At 47.8% G+C, this 21,128-nt stretch overlaps 2 protein-coding genes across 4 annotated transcripts in view; one reads left to right on the plus strand and one right to left on the minus strand.

Annotated features, from left to right (window-relative positions):
* GMFG (glia maturation factor gamma) overlaps positions 1–21,128 on the minus strand; it is a 257,896-nt gene that overhangs the window by 21,589 nt on the left and 215,179 nt on the right. The window lies entirely within an intron of this gene.
* The window catches only part of SAMD4B (sterile alpha motif domain containing 4B), a 42,206-nt gene that overhangs the window by 7,211 nt on the left and 13,867 nt on the right, over positions 1–21,128 (plus strand). Inside the window, exons 1-3 of one of the 3 annotated variants that reach the window (XM_050768942.1) lie at positions 3,337–3,677; positions 5,624–5,685; positions 8,642–9,042. In XM_050768942.1, the coding sequence (XP_050624899.1) occupies positions 8,847–9,042 (196 nt within the window). In that variant the 5' untranslated portion in view covers positions 3,337–3,677; positions 5,624–5,685; positions 8,642–8,846. Of the gene's footprint in view, positions 1–3,336; positions 3,678–5,623; positions 5,686–8,641; positions 9,043–21,128 lie in introns of those variants that run through there. The other 2 variants (XM_050768943.1, XM_050768944.1) reach the window with 2 other exon arrangements.

Genomic DNA, 21,128 nt, shown 5'->3' on the forward strand with positions numbered 1-21,128 from the left:
GCCGGGCGCGGTGGCTCAAGCCTGTAATGCCAGCACTTTGGGAGGCCGAGACGGGCGGATCAGGAGGTCAGGAGATCGAGACCATCCTGGCTAACACGGTGAAACCCCATCTCTACTAAAAAATACAAAAAACTAGCCGGGCGTGGTGGCGGGCGCCTGTAGTCCCAGCTACTTGGGAGGCTGAGGCAGGAGAATGGCGTGAACCCGGGAGGCGGAGCTTGCAGTGAGCTGAGATCCAGCCACTGCACTCCAGCCTGGGCAGCACAGTGAGACTCCGTCTCAAAAAAAAAAAAAAAAAAAAAAAAAAAAAAAAAGGGAAAGGAAGCACAGGATAAACTTTTCAGGGGAAGGGGTGTCAAGACATTTAGGAGTGGGAGGAAGAACACTAGCTTCCTCTCTATTGCAGAGTTTCCCAGAGCTCCCCATACTGTGCTTATCTTCCAGGAGGCCCTGCCTGGCTTCTCCTCTCCTCTCCCTCCCTTCCCCAGCACCATTCATACAAAAAGCTCATTCTCTGCTAATGCAGTGGTATACATATTTTGTGTACATATTTCAGGAGTTTCTGGAAGTAATGGTTGGTTCTTAGAAGTTGGGCTCCCTTGGCTTCTGATAGTCTCTTCTCAGGTTATGAAAGTGAGTTAACCCTAGGTAACTAGCCTGTTACCTTGTTCATGAAGTGTCAGTTCCTCAAAGGCCTAGGTCGTGCTGTAAAAAGAAGTAGGAATGGGTAAAAAGGCAGATAGGATCCCCTTATTTATCCAGAGATGTTGATATTAAAGGGCCCTTAGGCCCAACTTTTATCATGTTGCCCAGGCTGGTCTCACTGGGCCCAAGCGATCTGCCCACCTCAGCCTCCCAAAGTGCTGGGATTACAGGTGTGAGCCACCATGCCCAGCTTCGTTGCATTGTTAAGAGCAAGCAAGAACTCTGAAGCCAGACTGCCTGGCCTTGAAAATCTCAGCTTAGTGTGCAGTCTTGGGCAAAGTGACTGCTCTGTGCCTCAGTTTCTCCATCTGTAAAATGACAATATATTCGTATATGTATGTAATATATTTTTAAAATAGAGTTTTGGGAATCAAATGTGCTTATCTGTGGAAAGCTGTTAGCAAAGGGCCTGACAATGTATGATGTATGAAGACATGCTAAACATCATGATTGCTATTGAAATGAAGTATAGCGGAGGGAAAAAGCATCATGCTAGTTATTTTTAAATACATTGTTTCATTTAATTCTTCTAACAAGCTTCATTGAGGAAGAAACAGAGTTACTTGCCATAGTCAATACAGCAAGTAAGTATAACAGAGAACCAGGATTTAAGCCAGGTCTGACTCCACATTCTGCTTCTGAATGAAGAGAGCTGGCCTCCAGAGGCGCTGTTTATGGGCATATGGGCCTTTTCTCACTGGGGCCAGAGAAGAAGCCCAGAGGGCAGTTTGCCCTGGAATATCTTAACTTTTTTTTTTTTTTTTTTTTTTTTTTTGAGACAAAGTCTCACTCTTGTCACCCAGGCTGGAGTGCAGTGGCGCGATCTCAGCCCACTGCAACCTCCACCTCCTGGGTTGAAGCAATTCTCCTGCCTAAGCCTCCTGAAGAGCTGGGATTACAGGCGCCTGCCACCATGCCCAGCTAATTTTTTGTGTTTTTAGTAGAGACAGGGTTTCACCGTGTTGGCCAGACTGGTCTCGAACTCCTGACCTCAGGAGATCCGCCCGCCTCGGCCTCCCAAAGTGCTGGGATTACAGGTGTGAGCCACCTCACCTGGCCTTTCTCCAGGTGGGAGTACAGTGGCACAATCTCAGCTCACTGCAGCCTTGACCTCCAGAACTCAAGTGATCCTCCCACCTCAGCCTCCTGAGTAGCTGGGACTGCAGGTGCACGCCACCATGCCTAGCTAATTTTTGTAGATACAGGGTTTTGCCATGTTGCCCAGGCTGGTCTGGAGCTTTTAGCTTTTTTTTTGTTTTGTTTTGTTTTGTTTTGAGACAGGGTCTCACTCTGTTGCCCAGGCTGGACTGGAGTGCAGTGGCACGATCTTGGCTCACTGCAACCTCTGCCTCCTGGGCTCAAGTGATTCTCCTGCCTCAGGCTCCCAAGTAGCTGGGATTACAAGTGCACGCCGCCACACCCGGCTAATTTTTTTGTAATTTTTGTAGAGACAAGGTTTCACTATGTTGCCCAGGCTGGTCTCGAACTCCTGAGCTCAAGCGATCCACCTGGCCAGGCCTCCCAAAGTGCTGGGATTATAGGCGTGAGCCACTGCGCCCAGCCTTCTTAGCCATTTTGTTAACTTCGTTTGCCACCTCTGGAGGGTGGTAGGGGCTTCCCAAGAAGATCACTTGGACCTCTTCAAGTATGGCAGCAATATTGCTGGGCTGTTGGAGAGACTTTTGTTATAGAGGTCCCCCTCTTGTGTCTTTCCTCAAAGGCAAGGAGTCATTTTTGGTAACATGAGGACAAAGAGACCAGACCAGTGGTGAATTCTGTTTTGCATGGGAATTGTCAAGGCTCTTTCAGTTTTAACTGAAACCCAACTCAAACTGGCCTAAGTCAAAAAGGAATTTATTCGTCTATGTAACTGAAAAGAGTGGGCCACAAGGGGGAGGCTTCAGGCTAGCTGCATCTAGGTTTTAAATCATGTGAACAGACTTCCCTTTCCCCCTCCCCCATCTCTTGACTCTACTGTTACCTGTGTTAGTTTCATTCTGAAGCAGGCTTCCACCATGAAATAGAAGAGGTGGCAACTGGTGACATCATGAGACGATGTATAATCTGAGCAACCCTAACCAGTGACTTATTTTCCTTAGTAGTTCCAGCAAAAATCCAGAGAGGACTATCCTTGGCCAGGCTTTACCACATGTCCACTTCTGGAGCCAAGAAAGACAGTTCCTTCTCCAAGGGGAACCCAGGGTGTTGATACTAGAAGATGGAAGTGGATACAGTAAGATGCTGCCACAGTGAGATGCCTCACACAGATCTCCCTCTGTCACTCCAGCCAAGCACATGGGATAGAAAGTAGCAGGCGGCCTCTGGCCCTTCAGTGGAAGAGGGCCATCCAGTCCTCTCCAGTTAACATCTAGACCAAACACAAAACATCCTTCTCTCATCCAGAAGACATAGGAACCCTTCCTTCAGGGATGATTTTTTTTTTTTTTTTTTTTTTTTTTGAGACGGAGTCTCGCTCTGTCGCCCAGGCTGGAGTGCAGTGGCACTATCTCGGCTCACTGCAAGCTCCGCCTCCCGGGTTTACGCCATTCTCCTGCCTCAGCCTCCCGAGTAGCTGGGACTACAGGCGCCCGCCACCTCGCCCGGCTAATTTTTTTGTATTTTTAGTAGAGACGGGGTTTCATTGTGTTAGCCAGGATGGTCTCGATCTCCTGACCTCGTGATCCGCCCGTCTCGGCCTCCCAAAGTGCTGGGATTACAGGCTTGAGCCACCGCGCCCGGCCAGGGATGATTTTTTTTAACAGTGAAATCTTAAAAGTAACTGTTTCACTAAAGCCTCCAGTGTTTACTGAAGACTGTCAGAATCATCCTCCATCACTAGATCTTCTCCACCAGTCATATTCCCTGAGCAGTGGGGTGGCTTGAAGGTATAAACCAGAGAGGCCCAAGGGAGGGGTAGTTAGCAGACTTCTGGTCTTTTTCTAGTTTGTGCTCATCTGTTCCAAGGACCACAGGTATGTTTTCTTCTGTGTAGTCATTCACTGTTGTTCTAATGTGATTCGTTTCCCACATTTGAAAATAGGGGGATTTTACTTTAAAATCCAGACATCTAGCTCCTCTTTAGCGGGGAAAAAAAAAACAACTAAGACATAACAATACTGGACCCACATTCCTTCATGGTAACAGTTGGTAAGAGGTGGATAGTGACTTCTCCCTTTAGACCGGGTGTGGACTTTCCAACTCACCATAGTCCCAGTTGGCCTGCTTTGTTCAAAGCCTGGCCTTCTAAGCATCATGTTTGAGACCCCATTATGTCCCAAAGCTTTGCTTCTATCATTTGGCCTGGGGGGAAAAGCTGGATTAATGTTTAGTCAGCAGCTTATTGGGTGGATGGAAGTGGGGGAACAGTGCTATTGCTTAGGAAAAGTAACAACCCAGTAAAAGAATTTATGGGAAAGAGTGTGCACAACTTTGGTCTGTTTGTGGATTTGGTCGTTTTTTTGCTGTAAATGCTGTTGGCATATCAAACCTCCCGTCACAAATGTTCCCTCTGAAATAGTAACATGTCCTTCTATCTTATGAGTTGCCACCCAGTGAAGGAATCCCTCCCACTCCCAAGGGATGTTCATCCAGCCTCCGCTTGACCACTTCCAGCAGCCAGGGAGCTTATTACCTCCTCACATGGCAGCCAGTTCCATTCTTGGACAGATGCGTTATTTTAAAATTCTTCCTTATGTTGAGGCAGCTGCTGCCTCCTTGGGACTGAAAGCCACAAAATGCTGGAGCTGGGAAGGAAAACCGATTTTTTTTAGGCGCGTGAGCTACCACTCATCCACCCTGCATCCAGGGCAAACATTGATAATTAATCACAGCACTCTTTCTCACTGAGTCAGGAAGTATGCTGCCTTAAAATTGTTTTTCATTAAATTCTTTTTTAAAAATTACAAAAGCAATATGTATTCACTTGCAGCTAGTGAAATAGTACAAAGTTATATAAAGATAGTGTTAATAATCCCCCTGTTTCTCCAAGATAGTGTTGGCAGCTGAGGGTGTATTCTTGTATACATTTATACACATACAGACATAGATATTCATATATAAGATATATAAGGGGTTTTGTATGTGGCTTCTTTTAATTTAAAAAATGGCATTATATTGTACATATTACTGTGTAGCTTGTGGATACCCCTCCAAGTAATTATAGATCAAACATTGTATATAGCTTTGTTTTTTGTTTCCTTTTCTTCTTCTTTTTTTTTTTTTTTTTTTTTTTTTTGAGACGGAGTCTCGCGCTGTCACCCAGGCTGGAGTGCAGTGGCCGGATCTCAGCTCACTGCAAGCTCCGCCTCCCGGGTTCACGCCATTCTCCTGCCTCCGCCTCCCGAGTAGCTGGGACTACAGGCGTCCGCCACCTCGGCCGGCTAGTTTTTTGTATTTTTTAGTAGAGACGGGGTTTCACCGTGTTAACCAGGATGGTCTCGATCTCCTGACCTCGTGATCCGCCCGTCTCGGCCTCCCAAAGTGCTGGGATTACAGGCTTGAGCCACCGCGCCCGGCCTCCTTTTCTTCTTTTTGAGATGGAGTCTCGCTCTGTCACCCAGGCTGGAGTGCAATGGCATAATCTCGACTCACTGCACCCTCCACCTCCCGGGTTCAAGTGTTTCTCCTGCCTCAGCTTCCCAAGTAGCTGGGACTACAGGTGCCCGCCACCACACCCGGCTAATTTTTGCATTTTTAGCAGAGATGGAGTTTCGCCACCTTGGCCAGTCTGGTCTCGAACTCCTGACCTCAAGTGATCTGCCTGTCTCAGCGTCCCAAAGTGCTAGAATTACAGGAGTGAGCCACCGCGCCTGGCCAGATTAGGCGTGTTTTTAATAGATATGTTATATCATACAATGTGGGATCTGCCCCAATTTATTAATCATTCCCCGTTAATGGATATTCCCATTCATTTCTTCAGGATTCTTCTCATCGCAGTGCTCCAGGCAGCCAACTACCAATCGATTGGAGTTAGCCTGTGAGGTAAAACCTATTTGTCATGTCTCACCCAGTCCAGCTCCTTGTCATACATTCTAGAGAAGAGAACAGACTAGCTCCGTGATCAAAGTGAATCGGTGGCTTGGGGCAGGACTAGAAATGAATTTTCTTGACTTTCAACATTTCCCATATCCCATGTTGTCACTCCCTTAGAGTCATCTACCCTGCTTTTCTCCTCTAGAGTAAAAGAACAAATATAATTTATCTTCTGTGTGCTACCTCTTCAGATATCCAAAGTCAGTTATGCCATTCCCCTTAAGTCTTCTCTTCCCTAGAGGAAATCTCCTCAGTGCCTTCAATTTTTTTTTCTTAAAACAAGGTTTTCAAATTCCTTTACCATCCTATGAGCTGTTCCTTCTATCTTCTTTCCCCCCAGGGCTGTAGAAATCCCAAGTGTGGCTTCCACATTCACTTTCTTTTTTTTTTTTTTTTTTTGAGACGGAGTCTCGCTCTGTAGCCCAGGCTGGAGTGCGGTGGCCGGATCTCAGCTCACTGCAAGCTCCGCCTCCCGGGTTCACGCCATTCTCCGGCCTCAGCCTCCCGAGTAGCTGGGACTACAGGCGCCCGCCACCTCGCCCGGCTAGTTTTTTGTATTTCTTAGTAGAGACGGGGTTTCACCGTGTTAGCCAGGATGGTCTCGATCTCCTGACCTCGTGATCCACCCGTCTCAGCCTCCCAAAGTGCTGGGATTACAGGCTTGAGCCACCGCGCCCGGCCCACATTCACTTTCTATAGCTATTTATTTATTCAATAAATATATATTGGGCACCTTCTGCATGCCAGGCACTGTTGTAGGCACTGGCTGACTGTATGGCTTGCATTTTGGTCAGTAGAGAGAAACATAAATAAGGTGATACCTGAGAGTGCCAAATTATATAGGAATGAAATAGTGTTAATATAATTGGAGGAGAAACTCCTGAGATTGGATGGTCAGGGAAGCTGTCTTTGAAGAAATGGCAGTGAGCTGAGACCTGAATAACAAGTAGGAGTCAGCCTCTAGGGGAAGACAATTCCACTGAATAAGAAATAATTTGGTACAAGATGAGGTTGGAGTAGCCACAGGAGTCCTGTAGGGCTCTGTAGGCCAAGATAAGAAGTTTGGAATTTGTTTAGATTTTTTTTTTTTTTCTTTTTTCTGAGACAGAGTTTTGCCCTGTCACCCAGGTTGGAGTGCAATACCGTGATCTTGGCTGACTGCAACATCCACCTCCCAGCTTCAAGTGATTCTCGTGCCTCAGCACCCCAAGTCACTGGGATTACAGGTGTGCACTAGCACGCCTGGCTAATTTTTGTATTTTTAGTAGAGATGGGGTTTCGCCACTTCGGCCAGTCTGGTCTTGAACTCCTGACCTCAAGTGATCCACCCGCCTTAGCCTCCCAAAGTGCTGGGATTACAGGCAAGAGCCACTACTCCTGACCTTGTTTAGATTTAATTTAAGTGCAATGGGAAGTCATTGGAGAATTTTAGGCCAGGGAGGTGACATCTGATTTCCCTTTTAAAAAAAAAAATTGCTGGATGCTTGTTTAACTTGGAGCAAGGTTTCATTTTCCCTCATACCTTTCTTGCTTCTTACATCCAAAGGGATTGGCAACCAGGCCAGTTCCATCTGTTTAGGGGCCCCACAGGGGATCTGTGAGGCAAGTCACAGCTGTTGCCTAATGCACCCCACAGCCCTCCTCAGCAAGCATAGGGAAGTTCAGAGAGATTTGAGTAGCTCCCTTAGACCTAAGCCCAGTAGGTTCAATGGGTCTTTGTATGAAGTTCTCAGTCCAGGGAACCTTAGTCCTTTGGCAGCCAGAGGGGGATGGAGCTGAATGTGGTTTGAGGATAGCGCCAAGGGCACTGGTTGCAAGAGAGACAAATGGAAGAAATGTTGAGTGGAGATATGGAGCTCAAGACACTTAGAAAAAGGCTTCGGAGTAGTGTCCAGAAACCAGCCAACTGAAAAATAGAGCTGTTGTTTGCCTAGTTGAAATAACTTTTCTGTAGTTCCTGCCTAAGAGGGGGATTTGGACACTTTGCAGCTTGTGAGTTTTTGACTTTTGATCTGTCCACTTCCCCTCAGGTTGGCATTTTCTTGGCTTCCAAGAGGAGCCTGAGACAAGCTGGCATCTCTGGAAGTCAGGGGGACTTCCCAACCAGAGAGTTTAGGTTTGGAGCAGCCTTCAGGTGAATTAAGAGGACAGGGAGTGATTCACCTCAGAATAGAGATGAGTAAAATCTGATAAATCAGAGCTATATCTTTTCCAGAGTCAGGGAGCTGTGTTAGAGGGGGCGAGATTCCCTCAGCCTGTTGGTAATCTTTGAAAAGCCCTTTGTCCATGCCCACACCTGATAGATACCCAGCCAGTTACTGATCAGATGACTGGCTGCATACCTGAGATCTCCACCAGGGTCACTACCCCACCATCCATCCTCTGCCAGCATTGCGGGACTAGCTTGAAGTAATTTAGAGAGCCCTTGGAGTCCTATCAGTAGGTTAGCAGACACACTGTCTAGCTCTCAGAAAAGGTAGCCAGAAACCAGCAAGGTCAGAGATGTGCTGTGCTTAGTCATGTCACCTTGGGCCAGATCGCCATCAATTCATATCTTTTCTCATAATTTGCAGCCTTCTATTTCCCACTCCTGAAAAATCTTTCCAGTGTATTTTCTGTATTAAATCCGCTTCCTTTGACACTATAACAGCCAGGTGTGGGGGCCAACATCTTCTTGGTCTCTGGGATAAGCATCTGAGTCCCAGTCACGCCTTTTCTCTGGATCTGGAGATTTGGGTGAAAGTTGCTTTAATATCTGGTGTTGGCTTCATCTTTCTTCCAGGAGCTCAGCAGAGCAAGTACCCTGAAAGAGAAAGGCATGAGCCCTTCATGCCCCCTCAACCCACACTCACCAGGCAAGTTTCAGCCCCTTCTTTCTGTTTGACCCCTTTGCTTCCTTTTTCAGGAGACTGGAGAGGCGTGGCTGGACCAAGACCTCCCCCAATGTGAGCAGGCTTCCTCCTCCCCTCACAATCGTTGCCACCACGCCCAGAAACGTCCTTAAGCCCTGGCCCTCAGGGGAAAGGTAACAGGAGGCCAGAGCCGGGACCATGTGACGGCGCTGGCCCTCGCCACCGCCGTCCCCCCACCCTGGCCCCAGGCCCGGCACCATGATGTTCCGAGACCAGGTGGGCATCCTCGCTGGCTGGTTCAAGGGCTGGAATGAGTGTGAGCAGACAGTGGCCCTGCTGTCACTTCTGAAACGGGTCACCCGTACCCAGGCCCGCTTCCTGCAGCTCTGCCTGGAGCACTCACTGGCGGACTGCAATGACATCCACCTGCTGGAGTCGGAGGCCAACAGTGCTGGTGAGTCTCCACCCTTAGAGATGGGAGCACAGCAGGAGGGAGACCTGGAATAGATGTCGCATGGCTAGGGAGGTCAACTCAACAATGGGGCTAAAATGGGTTGTAGGCTTGGTGGGTGGGGAGTTCCTTACTTCCTAAGTTGTCATCATGGGTCTTCTGGGACTGTGTTGCCATAAATCCTCAGGCATGGCATGGTGGACTTATGGGAGAAGGCAGTGCAAACTGGAAACTCCCCATAACAGGAAGATCATGTAGAGTAGCTTATGTGGGCTGCTGAAAGGAACAGACTAAATTAGTCATTATGAAAGGGGTATAGAAGGTGAGCAGTAATTAATTTCTTAAGCTTCAGGATATCAGGGCTAGGAGGTAATTTGAGAACTCTTCCAAAATTCATGTCATCCTATACTATTCTTTACCCTCAAAGTTATGTTGGACTTAAAGCATAAGCAGCTTTCAGTTCCAGAGAGTTTTGAATTTAGATAGAGTTCATCCTGTCAGTTCCCTAAGTACTTATTAGAGAGGCAGTCTGTGTCCTGTGAGATTGGCATTGGGATGGGTGAGCCAGGCTTCTCTAAGACCTGTCTCTTAGGCCCCAGTTGTAGACAGGAGTCAGGCTAGAATCAGGGGCTACTGCTGAAGCTGTTCTGGCTGTGTGGGCCTCCACAGAGCTGGATGGAGAACTGTTGGCCCCAGTGCCAAGGGGCTCCATGCAGTTTGTCCAAATTAGTCACCCTAACTCTTTGCACCTTCTTCAGAATAATAGTTCATATTGAGCCCTTACAACAAGCCAAGTACTGTCTTTACTTGTATATTAACTTTAAAAGCAGTGTTCTTGGCCAGGTGCCGTGGCTTATGCCTGTAATCCCAGCACTTTAGGAGGCGGAGGCTGGCAAATCACCTGAGGTCAGGAGTTCGAGACCAGCCTGGCTAATGTGGCAAAACCCCATCTCTATTAATAAAGTACAAAAATTAGCTGGGCGTGGTAGCAGGCGCCTGTAATCCCAGCTACTCGGGAGGCTGAGGTGAAAGAATCGCCTGAACCCGGGAGGTGGAGGTTTCAGTGAACCAAGATCGTGCCATTGCACTCCAGCCTGGGCTATGAGAGCAAAACTTTGTCTCCAAAAAAAAAAAAAAAAAAAAGCAGTGTTCTTGTGTGGCTCTCAAGTCAGACTAAGTTTAAATCCCAGTTCTGTTACTTGCCATATAACCAAGTAATTTAACTTCTCTGTGCTTCAGTTTCCTGCGCGCCACCACACTTGGCTAATTTTTGTATTTTTAGTAGAGACAGGGTTTCACCATGTTGGTCAGGCTGGTCTCGAACTCCTGACCTCGTGATCTGCCCACGTCAGCCTCCCAAAGTGCTGGGATTACAGGCGTGAGCCATCGCACCCAGCCAGTTTCCTCATCTTAAATTCAAGATGATATCCTGAGAAGTATGTAACCTCAGTAAAAAGAAAAGGAAAGAAAAAATCAAGATGATAATTATATCTGCTTTCTAGGGTAGTTGTGAGGATTCAATGAATTAACACATGTGGCCGGGCATGGTGGCTCACGCCTGTAATCCCAGCACTTTGGGAGGCCGAGGCGGGTGGATCACGAGGTCAGGAGATCGAGACCATCCTGGCTGACACGGTGAAAACCCATTTCTACTAAAAATTACAAAAAATTAGCTGGGCGTGGGGGCGGGCGCCTATAGTCCCAGCTACTCTGGAGGCTGAGGCAGGAGAATGGCGTGAACCCGGGAGGTGGAGCTTGCAGTGAGCCGAGATCGTGCCTGGGTGACAGAGCCAGACTCTGTCTCAAAAAAAAAAAAAAAAAAAAAAAAAAAAAACGAGTAGCTTCCTACATGCCTGACATGTAGTAAACACTTAATAACTGCCAGTTGTTATTTTTAATGTCAATGACTCATTTAGTCCTCACAACAACCCCATGAGCTAGGTCCTGTCATTAGCCCCATTTTACAGGTGAGGAAACAAGCATGGGCTGCTAGGATTGGGATTTGGGGAGCCACATAGCTGCCTGGCCTCCCTCATCTCCCGAGGCCCACCTGCCTTAGCATCAGTCACCTTTATTTTACTGAGTTTTTATGTGGAAGTCACAGAAGCAGCATGATCGTAGCGGGAGACGGTTACTCAGGCCAGGTGTCACATCAGCTTAGTTCCTAGTCTGGCAGTAAGTTCTTAGTCCTAGACAAAGAGCAGTAAGAACCCAGCTCAGCTGCAGCAGGCTCAGAGCTCAGCCATTTCTTACCCCTGCCATACTCTCCACTACTCTAATACTAAAGGCAGGAGTTATGTTTGTGGTATAACTCTGCCTTCAGAGTAGGGGCTCCTGTGGGGCAGGCCAGTGTTTTACATAGCTTCGTCACACATCCCCACTGCCTCTTCCTGAGCAGGCAGTTGGATTCCCACTGGGTGCCACTCTTGGCTGTATATCAGAATCACCAGTAGTACTTGGTAATTTGAGTATTTTTAGTTTTTGCTTTTGTTTTCAGAACTTGTAGTAAAATCAGATAGTACAAAATGTGAAAGTGAGGTTTTTCTTCCAGACTTCACGTTCTCGTTTCCTTATGTTTTATGAGATAAATTCCCTGCATATATGAATGCATACATATTCTCCTTCCAACTTTGTCATTGTTTTGTCTTAATACATATGGCCAAACATGCATATTAGCCGGTTTGGTTTTTTTCACTTACCAATTGATTTGAAGATCATTCCATATTCAGCACATACGTCTATATCTTCTTGTTAAGTATTTATTTACACCTCACAGCAACTCTGTAGGGTGGGCCCTGTTACTCCCCCATTTTACAGAGGAGACTGAGGTCTGGAGATATTCAATGAGTTGCCGTGGGTCACACAATTGGTAAGACGTAGAATTCAAATTTGACTTCAGAATTCTTTAGAGGTCTTGACCAATAGACTCCTCCACATGGTACGTGTGGTCTTCCTCTTACAAATAGTGATGTAATAAGTACCCTTGAAACATCTCTAGGATGAACTCTTCAGATTCTGCAGAACTGCTAGTTTAGAGGTATATGCAATTAAAATATTTTTTCTCACTACATTGTGCTTGAAAGACATGCTGCATTTTATACAAATAACCTGAGGACCATTCCCAGACAGTTTGCAATGGGATATTGGTGGTAATGCCTAGCCAGGGTTGAGAAGTGCTGTGAAATGAATTGAATGATGAATGAATATATGAATCAAGGTTTTTATCCATAGCCCCATGTCAGATGGTGAGAATATAACAAGCTGGTACTTAAATAGGTGGAGAGGAAAGGAGAACTTAGAATGAGGGAGAGCCGTGGTGTGTTCCAGAGTCAGCAGGAAGCCTGCTGGGACTGGGGCAAAGCATGAGTTGAAAGAGAAGTGATCACAGAGGTAAATTCTGGTAGAGTCTTGAATGCCTGTTTTCTAGTAGACCTACGGGCTCTAAGACTAAGAAGGCAGGTGCCTCCTGTCTCACTCCTACCCTCAAGTAGAACCCCACCTGCCTTATTTGTAAGGAAGGTGCTACTTTCTGGGCCTGGAGACCTGCCTCAAAGAAGGAGCTGTTCATACTCTTGTTTCTCCTCTGGTTATTATGGCCTTCCCATTCCCTGGTGTTTCTCAGACTTGCATCATCATCAGAATCACTGGGGACAGGTGAGTGTTAAAATCCAGATTTCTGCCCCCCGTAGACCTACTAAATCAGAATCCTGAGGGGATGGGCCTGGGAATGAGTACCCAGGTTCTTCTGCTCACCAGGTAGTGTGAGAGGTGATGCCCTGCTGGATGATTCATTTGTTGTGAGACATGAGACACCCAAGAGTTGTAGATCCAGCTCTCCACTAACACCTCTTGTGACCTGGGTCAATCCTGCCTGACCCTCTTGGGCCTCAGGATCCCTATTTGGACAGTGAGGGGGTTGTTCTGGTACTTTCCAGGTACTTCTTGGGCTCTGAAATAATGTGTCAAAGAAGACAGAGCCTTGGGAGAGACCCAGCACATTCTTCTAGGTCAAGAATTCTTAATATTTAGCGGGATAGACCACTCAGAAAATCTTCCCCTCCTCCCCACTGTCCCCAAAAAGAAGCATACCTATTCCACAAACCAAATCTTGAGTTCAGTTGGTTCACTAGTCCCCTGTCTCCCTGGCCGGGTGTGGTGGCTCACGCCTGTAATCCCAACACTTTGGGACGCCAAGGTAGGCGGATCACGAGGTCAGGAGATCGAGACCATTCCGGCTAACACAGTGAAACCCCATCTCTACTAAAAATACAAAAAAATTAGCCGGGCGTGGTGGCAGGCACCTGTAGTTCCAGCTACTCGGGAGGCTGAGGCAGGAGAATGGTGTGAACCCGGGAGGTGGAGCTTGCAGTGAGCCGAGATCGTGCCACTGCACTCTAGCCTGGGTGACAGAGCCAAACTCTGTCTCAAAAAAAAAAAATAAAGAAAGAAAAGAAAAGAAAAAGAGTTGCCTGTCTCCAAGCCCTTCTCTTTTTTTTTTTTTTTTTTTTTGAGACGGAGTCTCACTCTGTCACTGGAGTGCAGTGGCCGGATCTCAGCTCACTGCAAGCTCCGCCTCCCGGGTTTACGCCATTGTCCTGCCTCAGCCTCCCGAGTAGCTGGGACTACAGGCGCCCGCCACCTCGCCCGGCTGGTTTTTTGTCTTTTTTTAGTAGAGACGGGGTTTCACCGTGTTAGCCAGGATGGTCTCGATCTCCTGACCTCATGATCCGCCCGTGTCGGCTTCCCAAAGTGCCGGGATTACAGGCTTGAGCCACCGCACCCAGCCTCCAAGCCCTTCTTTAGCTTGGTCCCTTCAAACCCGGAGAGCTGACCAGTGAGGCAGATCCCCTGCTTTTTTCTGGGTTGTATCTCCATGTCCCACAAAACCAACCTTACTACTTCCTCCAGTTCTCCAGGAAAATCTTGGGTGTGGGTCAGAGCTGCCCAGTTGCCTGCTCCCTGCTCAGATAGGTCAGGTAGCACAGAGTTCACCTAGGTGAGTATGTCCCTAGCTTTGTGTTAGAATCCCCCAGGGCCTTTCTAAAAATAGTGTGAAGCCCAGGACCTATCCCTGGAGATTTAAAGCTCCCTGGTTGACTCTTCTGTGCACCCAGTGGAGAACCACTTGTCTTGATGCTGACGCTGATTCTGAGTAGGCCCAGGAAGGTGGTGAGGATACTGTTGTGTGACCTACTAGAAGTGGGGAGTTGGGGCTTATAGCTGTGGAAAGCCTGGCCTAGGTCATTGCTTCCTCTCAGGCAGCTGGGAAGGTATAGGGAAGTCCTCCAGCCCGGGCAGCCAGCATCAGTTTCATGGAAGTAGGACCTGAGGCAACACCTAGAAACAGAAAAGCAATATTCAAAGGGTTCCTGGAACAGGGAAGAAGAGGTCCCGGGTTGCCCCTTGTTGTAATCCCTGTTAGTTCTCCAAGTGCTGTCTTCCCTGCCTCTTTGGAGCTAGAACAATAACCCTGGCCCTCTCCTTTGCCCTGATGCTGACTTGGACCAGAAGGCTGTTCCTATGGACAGGAGGGAGGAGACTGGGTTCAGGGGAGCTGAATTCCACTTCCCTCCGTTGTCCTGTAACTTCCTGGGAGACATTTCCTACATTTTCTTCCTCCTATCTTCTGAGTCAGTCCCCATATCTAGCAGGTTTAAACTCCTCCCTCTCTGGCTCATTCAGTCTGGGTGGGGAAACTGAGGTCAGGAGGGGGCAATGGCAAGTGAGTCACCAGAGCTCAGCCCTGGCCTCCACCCTCCACTTTCAGGCTCTGCTTGACAGTTCATCAAACAAATTGTGAGCCCCCTGGTCCTCCCCCGTGTCGTGTCGTGTTGTGTGAGCTGGGGTGAGGCAGAGAAGGTCCTGTTTAGAGCCAAACCCTAGCCCCTCTGACTGGTGCCTGAGGCTACTCCAGTTGTTGTACCAGGCCAGTACATAAAAATGGGTTTGCTCTTAGGGCAGTCTCATTTGGTCCCTGTAATTTGCCAGGACCCAGGGTCATGACCTGCTTAGCTCGAGTCACCTGGCCAGCTCTGCCCTGCTGCCACTATAGCCAAGGAGGACATTTATACGCACAGTCTTCCTCGACCTCTCCATGTTTGCAGAGGCCAGGTTTGCAGCTTGGTGAGAAGCAGCCATTGGTGTCATAGCATTCCCCAGCCTCTTCCCCCATCCGCCCACCTCCAGAATTTCATCATTGCTTGTTGTACATCTAGCTCCAAGGAACCAGAGATGTGTCTGTTTTTGGTAAATAACTGTGTGAAATTCCCCACCCCTGTCGGGAATCTTAACGGGAAGGCCCAGATGTTCTCTTGTACATGAACTGTTCCCACCAGCCCTGAACAGCATGGGCTTTAGATTCAACCAGGAGCAACAACAGTAATAGTTAAAATGTACTTGAGCACTTACCACATGCCAGGCACTTTGCATGATTGTCTCATTGACTCTTTACAGCAACCCTGTGAGTTAGAGGCTTTACAGTCCCCATTGCACAGAAGAGGAGACCAAGGATCAGAGAGGTTAAAGGACTGGCCCACAATTATATTGAGTTAGGTCATACAGGCAGAGCTAGATTTTGAACCCAGCAAGTTTGCCTGTTGAACTTGTGCTCTTACTTAGATATACTTTGCTAGGACCTGAGACAAAGTACACCACTACCTTCCAGGGGACCATCTGGGTTCGATTGAGCAGGTATTTGTTGGGCATCTGCTGTGCCTCCACTCTGGGCCAGACTTTTTCTGATCTGGGCAAGAAACTAGAAGTTCCATCCCCACCCATTATTTGTGGCCCCAGCTGGGCTCACCCCAAGGGGTCTGAGGCTGCACAAATTCCTTGGACCAGTTCCAGTACTCACTGATGCTTCTCAGTCATGGGAGGCCCGCCCTCCCCACCACCACCACACAGACACATGAACACATATTTCCCCAGAGCCAGCCTCCATTTGTCCAAAACCACTCTCCGCTTTCTCGGCAGCAGAACAAGGTCCTGCATTGAGCCCAACCCTTGGGGCTGTTCTGTCATGTCCCCTGGCAGTACCAGAGAAGAAGCTGTGTCCCTTAGCCCTGGAGTCCTGGCAGTACTCTGGAGTGGGGAAAGGACTAGACAAGGCTTCTCTCTGTCCCAGATGCCTCTGGCTATGCTGCAAGGGCTAAACAACAGCGATTGAGAATGTCAGGGTAGGGCTGGAGGGGCAGGCTGACTCGACTCTACTGGAGAAGAGAGGAAAACACCGGTCATTGAGCCACAGACTGAATACTTACTGTGGGTACGCTCTGTCAGATGCTTTACATGCATCATCTCCCTACATTTTCTCAGCAGCTTTATAATCCTTACTTTACAGAGGAGGAAGCATATTGCCCAGACAACTATGTGTGTGTGTTTGACTGGGATGCATATTGTTGACTTATTTTTATTTTTATTTATTTTCATTCTTGACTTTCTGTCCCTAATGGGAATCACTATCTTTCTTCTTTCTCATCAAGAACTGAAAACTGTAGGACTAGGTTATCAAACAGGGGTACCACAGAGTTCTTACTGTTTGATCCAGTACCAGGTGGAGTTGGGAGGGCAAGAATGACAAAAGTTCTGTGACTTCAGGAAGGCCTATTCTGCCTTGGAAAATGATCTTTAGATGTGGAGATGGCTGAAGGACAGTTGCATAATCTTGGCAGCCGGTTCAAGTGAAGACAGACAAGGGAGTGAAGTTTCCTAGCTTTGAGTGGCAGATGCTGAAGGGGATCTGGAAAGCCAGGGAAGAAGAGAGACTTGGGACTGGAGAGATAAAAGGTTGTGGGTAAAAAGTTCCTCCCTAGCTGGGCATGGTGGCTCACGCCTGTAATCCCAGCACTTTGGGAGGCCGAGTCGAGTGGATTACAAGGTTAGGAGATCGAGACCTTCCTGGCTAACACGGTGAAACCCCATCTCTACTAAAAATACAAAAAAAAAAAAAAAAAGCCAGGCATAGTGGCGGGCGCCTATAGTGCCAGCTACTCGGGAGGCTGAGGCAGAAGAATGGCGTGAACCCAGGAGGTGGAGCTTGCACTGAGCTGAGATTGCACCACTGCACTCCAGCCTGGGCGACAGAGCGAGACTCTGTCTCAAAAAAAAAAAAAAAAAAGTTCCTCCCCGCTGGGCACCATGGCTCACACCTATAATCCCAGCACTTTGGGAGGCTGAAGCAGGTGGATCACCTGAGGTTAGGAGTTTGAGACCAGCCTGACCAATGTGGCAAAACCCTGTCTCTACTCAAAATACAAAAATTAGCCAGGAGTGGTGGTGCGTGCCTGTAATCCCAGCTACTGGTGGGGGCTGAGGCAGGAGAATCGCTTGAACCCAGGAGGTGGAGGTTGCAGTGTACCGAGATCATGCCACTGCACTCCAACTTGAACAACAGAGCAAGCCTCCATCTCAGAAAAAAAAAAAAAATGTAGAGGCACACAGAGCCTGGGTTCAGATCTTAGCTGTGTCGCTTATGGGCTCTGTCACTTGGGGTATGTGACCCCACCTTCCCAAATCTGTTTTCTCATCTGCAAGATGAGCACGCTAAAACAAGATTAAAACAGGGATGAAAAGCAATCATATTTTTAGCCATAGTGTCTGGCACATAGTCAGTGCTCAATAAACAGTATCCATCATTCTGAATGAAAGTGTCATATGTTATTGCTATTGTTAGTAATAGCAACAACAATAGTGGTATTGGTTCTACTATTAATTTTAACCAGTACTCTAGGCATAGTATGAGTTGATGACTTTGAATGAATGGATTTAGCAGATGTTCTCTTGGCTGGGCACAGTGGCTCATGCCTGCAATCCTAGCACTTTGGGAGGCCGAGGTGGGCAAATCATTTGAAATCAGGAATTCAAGACCAGCTTGGCCAAGATAGTGAAAAAAGTAACAGGCAGGACGCGGTGGCTCACGTCTATAATCCCAGCACTTTGGGAGGCCAAGGTGGGCGGATCACCTGAGGTCAAGAGTTCCAGACCAGTCTGGCCAACGTGGTTAAATGCCCCCTCCACTAAAAATATAAAAATTAGCCAGCTGTCATGATGCATGCCTGTAATCACAGCTACTCAGGAGACTGAGGCAGGAGAATCGCTTGAACCCCAGAGGCAGAGGTTGCAGTGAGCCGAGATCATACCACTGCACTCCAGCCTGGGCAACAAAGTGAGACTCCGTCAAAAAAAAAAAAAGATTAGCCAGGCATGGTGGTGCATGCCTGTAATCCCAGCTACTTGGGAGGCCAAGGCAGGAGAATCACTTGAACCTGGAGGCAGAGGTTGCAGTGAGCTGAGATCACTGCACTCCAGCCTGTGCAAAACAAAAAACAAAAACTAACAAACAGGTGTTGTCTCCAGGAAGCTTAGAGCAGCAAGCCCCAGGCCAAGAAGATGCACAGTCTTTATGGCCAGGAGTTAGGAGTTGTGTGAGATTCATTTCCCTAAGGCTACAAACTTAAGCAGAATTAGGAGTGTCTGTGAATTCTAGGCCACAGATTTCTAAGGGGATCATTAAGAGAAATAGGGCTACAGAAAGGGCATTTTTTTTTTTTTTTTTTTTTTTTTTTTTTGAGATGGAGTCTCGCTGTGTTGCCCAGGCTGGAGTGCAGTGGCCGGATCTCAGCTCACTGCAAGCTCCGCCTCCCGGGTTTATGCCATTCTCCTGCCTCAGCCTCCCGAGTAGCTGGGACTACAGGTGCCCGCCAACTCACCCGGCTAGTTTTTTGTATTTTTTAGTAGAGACGGGGTTTCACCGTGTTAGCCAGGATGGTCTCGATCTCCTGACCTCGTGATCCACCCGTCTCGGCCTCCCAAAGTGCTGGGATTACAGGCTTGAGCCACCGCGCCCGGCCCAGAAAGGGCATTTCTGAGTTTGTATGCAAGGCCAGGTGTCCATCCTTCAGGGTGGGCAGAGGAGACCAGAAGTCCATGGAACTTTTTTTTTTTTTTTTTTAAGTCAATCCTGAAGCATGCTAGATGTCCTTGAAATCTTCAAGGCCTAAGGAACTTGGGTCGAAAGACCCTCAAATGTCTAGGTTTCCAAGACTTTCCATATAGATTCTTATTCCCAGCCTCTTGGTTTGCTGGGCCTGGAGATTTGGCTTGTGCCTTTAGAATATCTGTGTGTATTTGAAACGAGGGAGACACAGTGAGGTATAATAACCACCATACTAGTAAAAGCAGCTAGTGTTTACTGGGGACTTACCATATGCTGTGGCCTGACATAATTCATAGCAGCCATGCCAGGTAGAAATGATTCTGGGCTCTACTTTACAGATAGAGAAAATAGAGCTCAGTGAAGTGATCACACTTGCCTAGAGTCACATGGCCAGTAAGTGGTGGTGAAGGAACATATGCCACATCTCTGCCTATTCCTTTTCATCACCCATTCCTTTGGAGTCCTAGCTCTGTCTGGTTAGAACCAGCTCCTGTGCCCATTTCCAAGACTTCACCATTAGCACATCTCTCAGAACTCCTTTGTGAGATATTTGTAAATCATCACCTTGGCTGCAGGTGTGAGCTCAGTTGCCCAAGGGTGACAGCATAGTTGGCCTCAGACCTAAATCTTTGTCTCTTTTCCCAAGTATTGGTATTCTTTGTCTTTCTCCTTGTCCTGTCAGCATTATCTCCATCTTCCACCCTGTTTAGCTAGTCACAGAAGTGCTAATGAGGTTTTTTCTTTTCCTTTTTTTTTTTTTTTTTTGAGATAGAGTCTCACTTTGCCCCCAGGCTGAAGTGCAGTGGTGCAATCTCGGCTCACTGCAGACTCCATCTCCCAAGTTCAAGCAATTCTCCTGCCTCAGCCTCCCAAGTAGCTGGAATTACAGGCATCCACCACCATGCCTGGCTAATTTTTGTATTTTTAGTAGAGACAGGCTTTCACCGTGTCAGCCAGGCTGGTCTCCAACTCCTGACCTCTGGTGATCCACCCACCTCAGCCTCCCAAAGCGCTGGGATTACAGGCGTGAGCCACCGCGCCCGGTACTAATAAGGTCTTTGAGGGGGAGAGTCAGACTTATAACAATTCCTACCCAAGCCTTCCTTGATGTGGCCAGCCTGGGGCCATGTTCTTAGGGACCTCCCTTGTGGGTTGAAAAGGGAAACCTGGCTTATCTCCACAGGTCCTCACACAGTGGGATAGAAAGGAGAGGTCAAGATGACCGTGGCATGGAACAGCCAGGGGATGCTTCCTGGAGGAAGGCAGTAAGTTAGGCCATCTACAAAAGAGAATTTGTATAGGAGGAAGGAGGTTGTTGTGGGCCAAATCCTTGAATCTCAGCCAAGGTGTGGAACTTGGATAAATACATACTGTGGAGAGAACCCCAGGAAGATGGGGAGATATCCTGAGCTGAGTCTTTATCTGGAGGAATGGGAGATGGATGGTGCCCTGGAAATGAAGCTGATGTTAGGCTAGGAGTTCTTGGACTTGAGTCTGTTGGTGCTTGCTGGTTGCCATTATAAACTCCTGGTCAGGAACATGAGATCCTGTTGTGATTTAGGAAAATAAATGCATCTGGATGTATGGGATCGACTGGAAGGGGAAAATCTAGAAGCAGAGAGACCAGTTAAAAAACAATAGCAAGCATTTATTATGTTGCCAAACCACTTTCCGTTCTTTGCTAGCTCATTGAATCTCAAAGCAACACTGTGAATTGGGTACTGTAATTATCTCCAAAATTTCACAGATAATTTGATGCCCAGTGAGGTTCAAGGTAACCTACCAAGATCCAACTAGTAAGCTGGGGTGTCTAGACCATCTGATTCCAGAGCCCAAGCTTTTAACTACCATATAGCACTGCCTTCTCCATTCAGAAAGGAGGAGACTGCTTTTTGACAGGGAAAATGGCATAGAGACCATGAAGAATGGAGAAGGGGTCATGGAGATAAAGCATGAGAGCAGGCCTGGGGGCAGGAGGAGTTCAGATTCCAGAGTAGCAAGTTTGGCTGATTGGGAGGCACTGCAGGTTTTTGAGAACAGGAGTGATAGAACGAAGAAAAATTACACCAGGTATGGTGGGCGCGTGACTGTAGTACCAGCTACTTGGGAGGCTGAGGCAAGAGGATTGCCTGAGTCCGGGAGTTCTGGGCTATAG

Source organism: Macaca thibetana, chromosome 19, assembly GCF_024542745.1.
Source record: "Macaca thibetana thibetana isolate TM-01 chromosome 19, ASM2454274v1, whole genome shotgun sequence".
NCBI classification, from domain to species: domain Eukaryota; kingdom Metazoa; phylum Chordata; class Mammalia; order Primates; family Cercopithecidae; genus Macaca; species Macaca thibetana.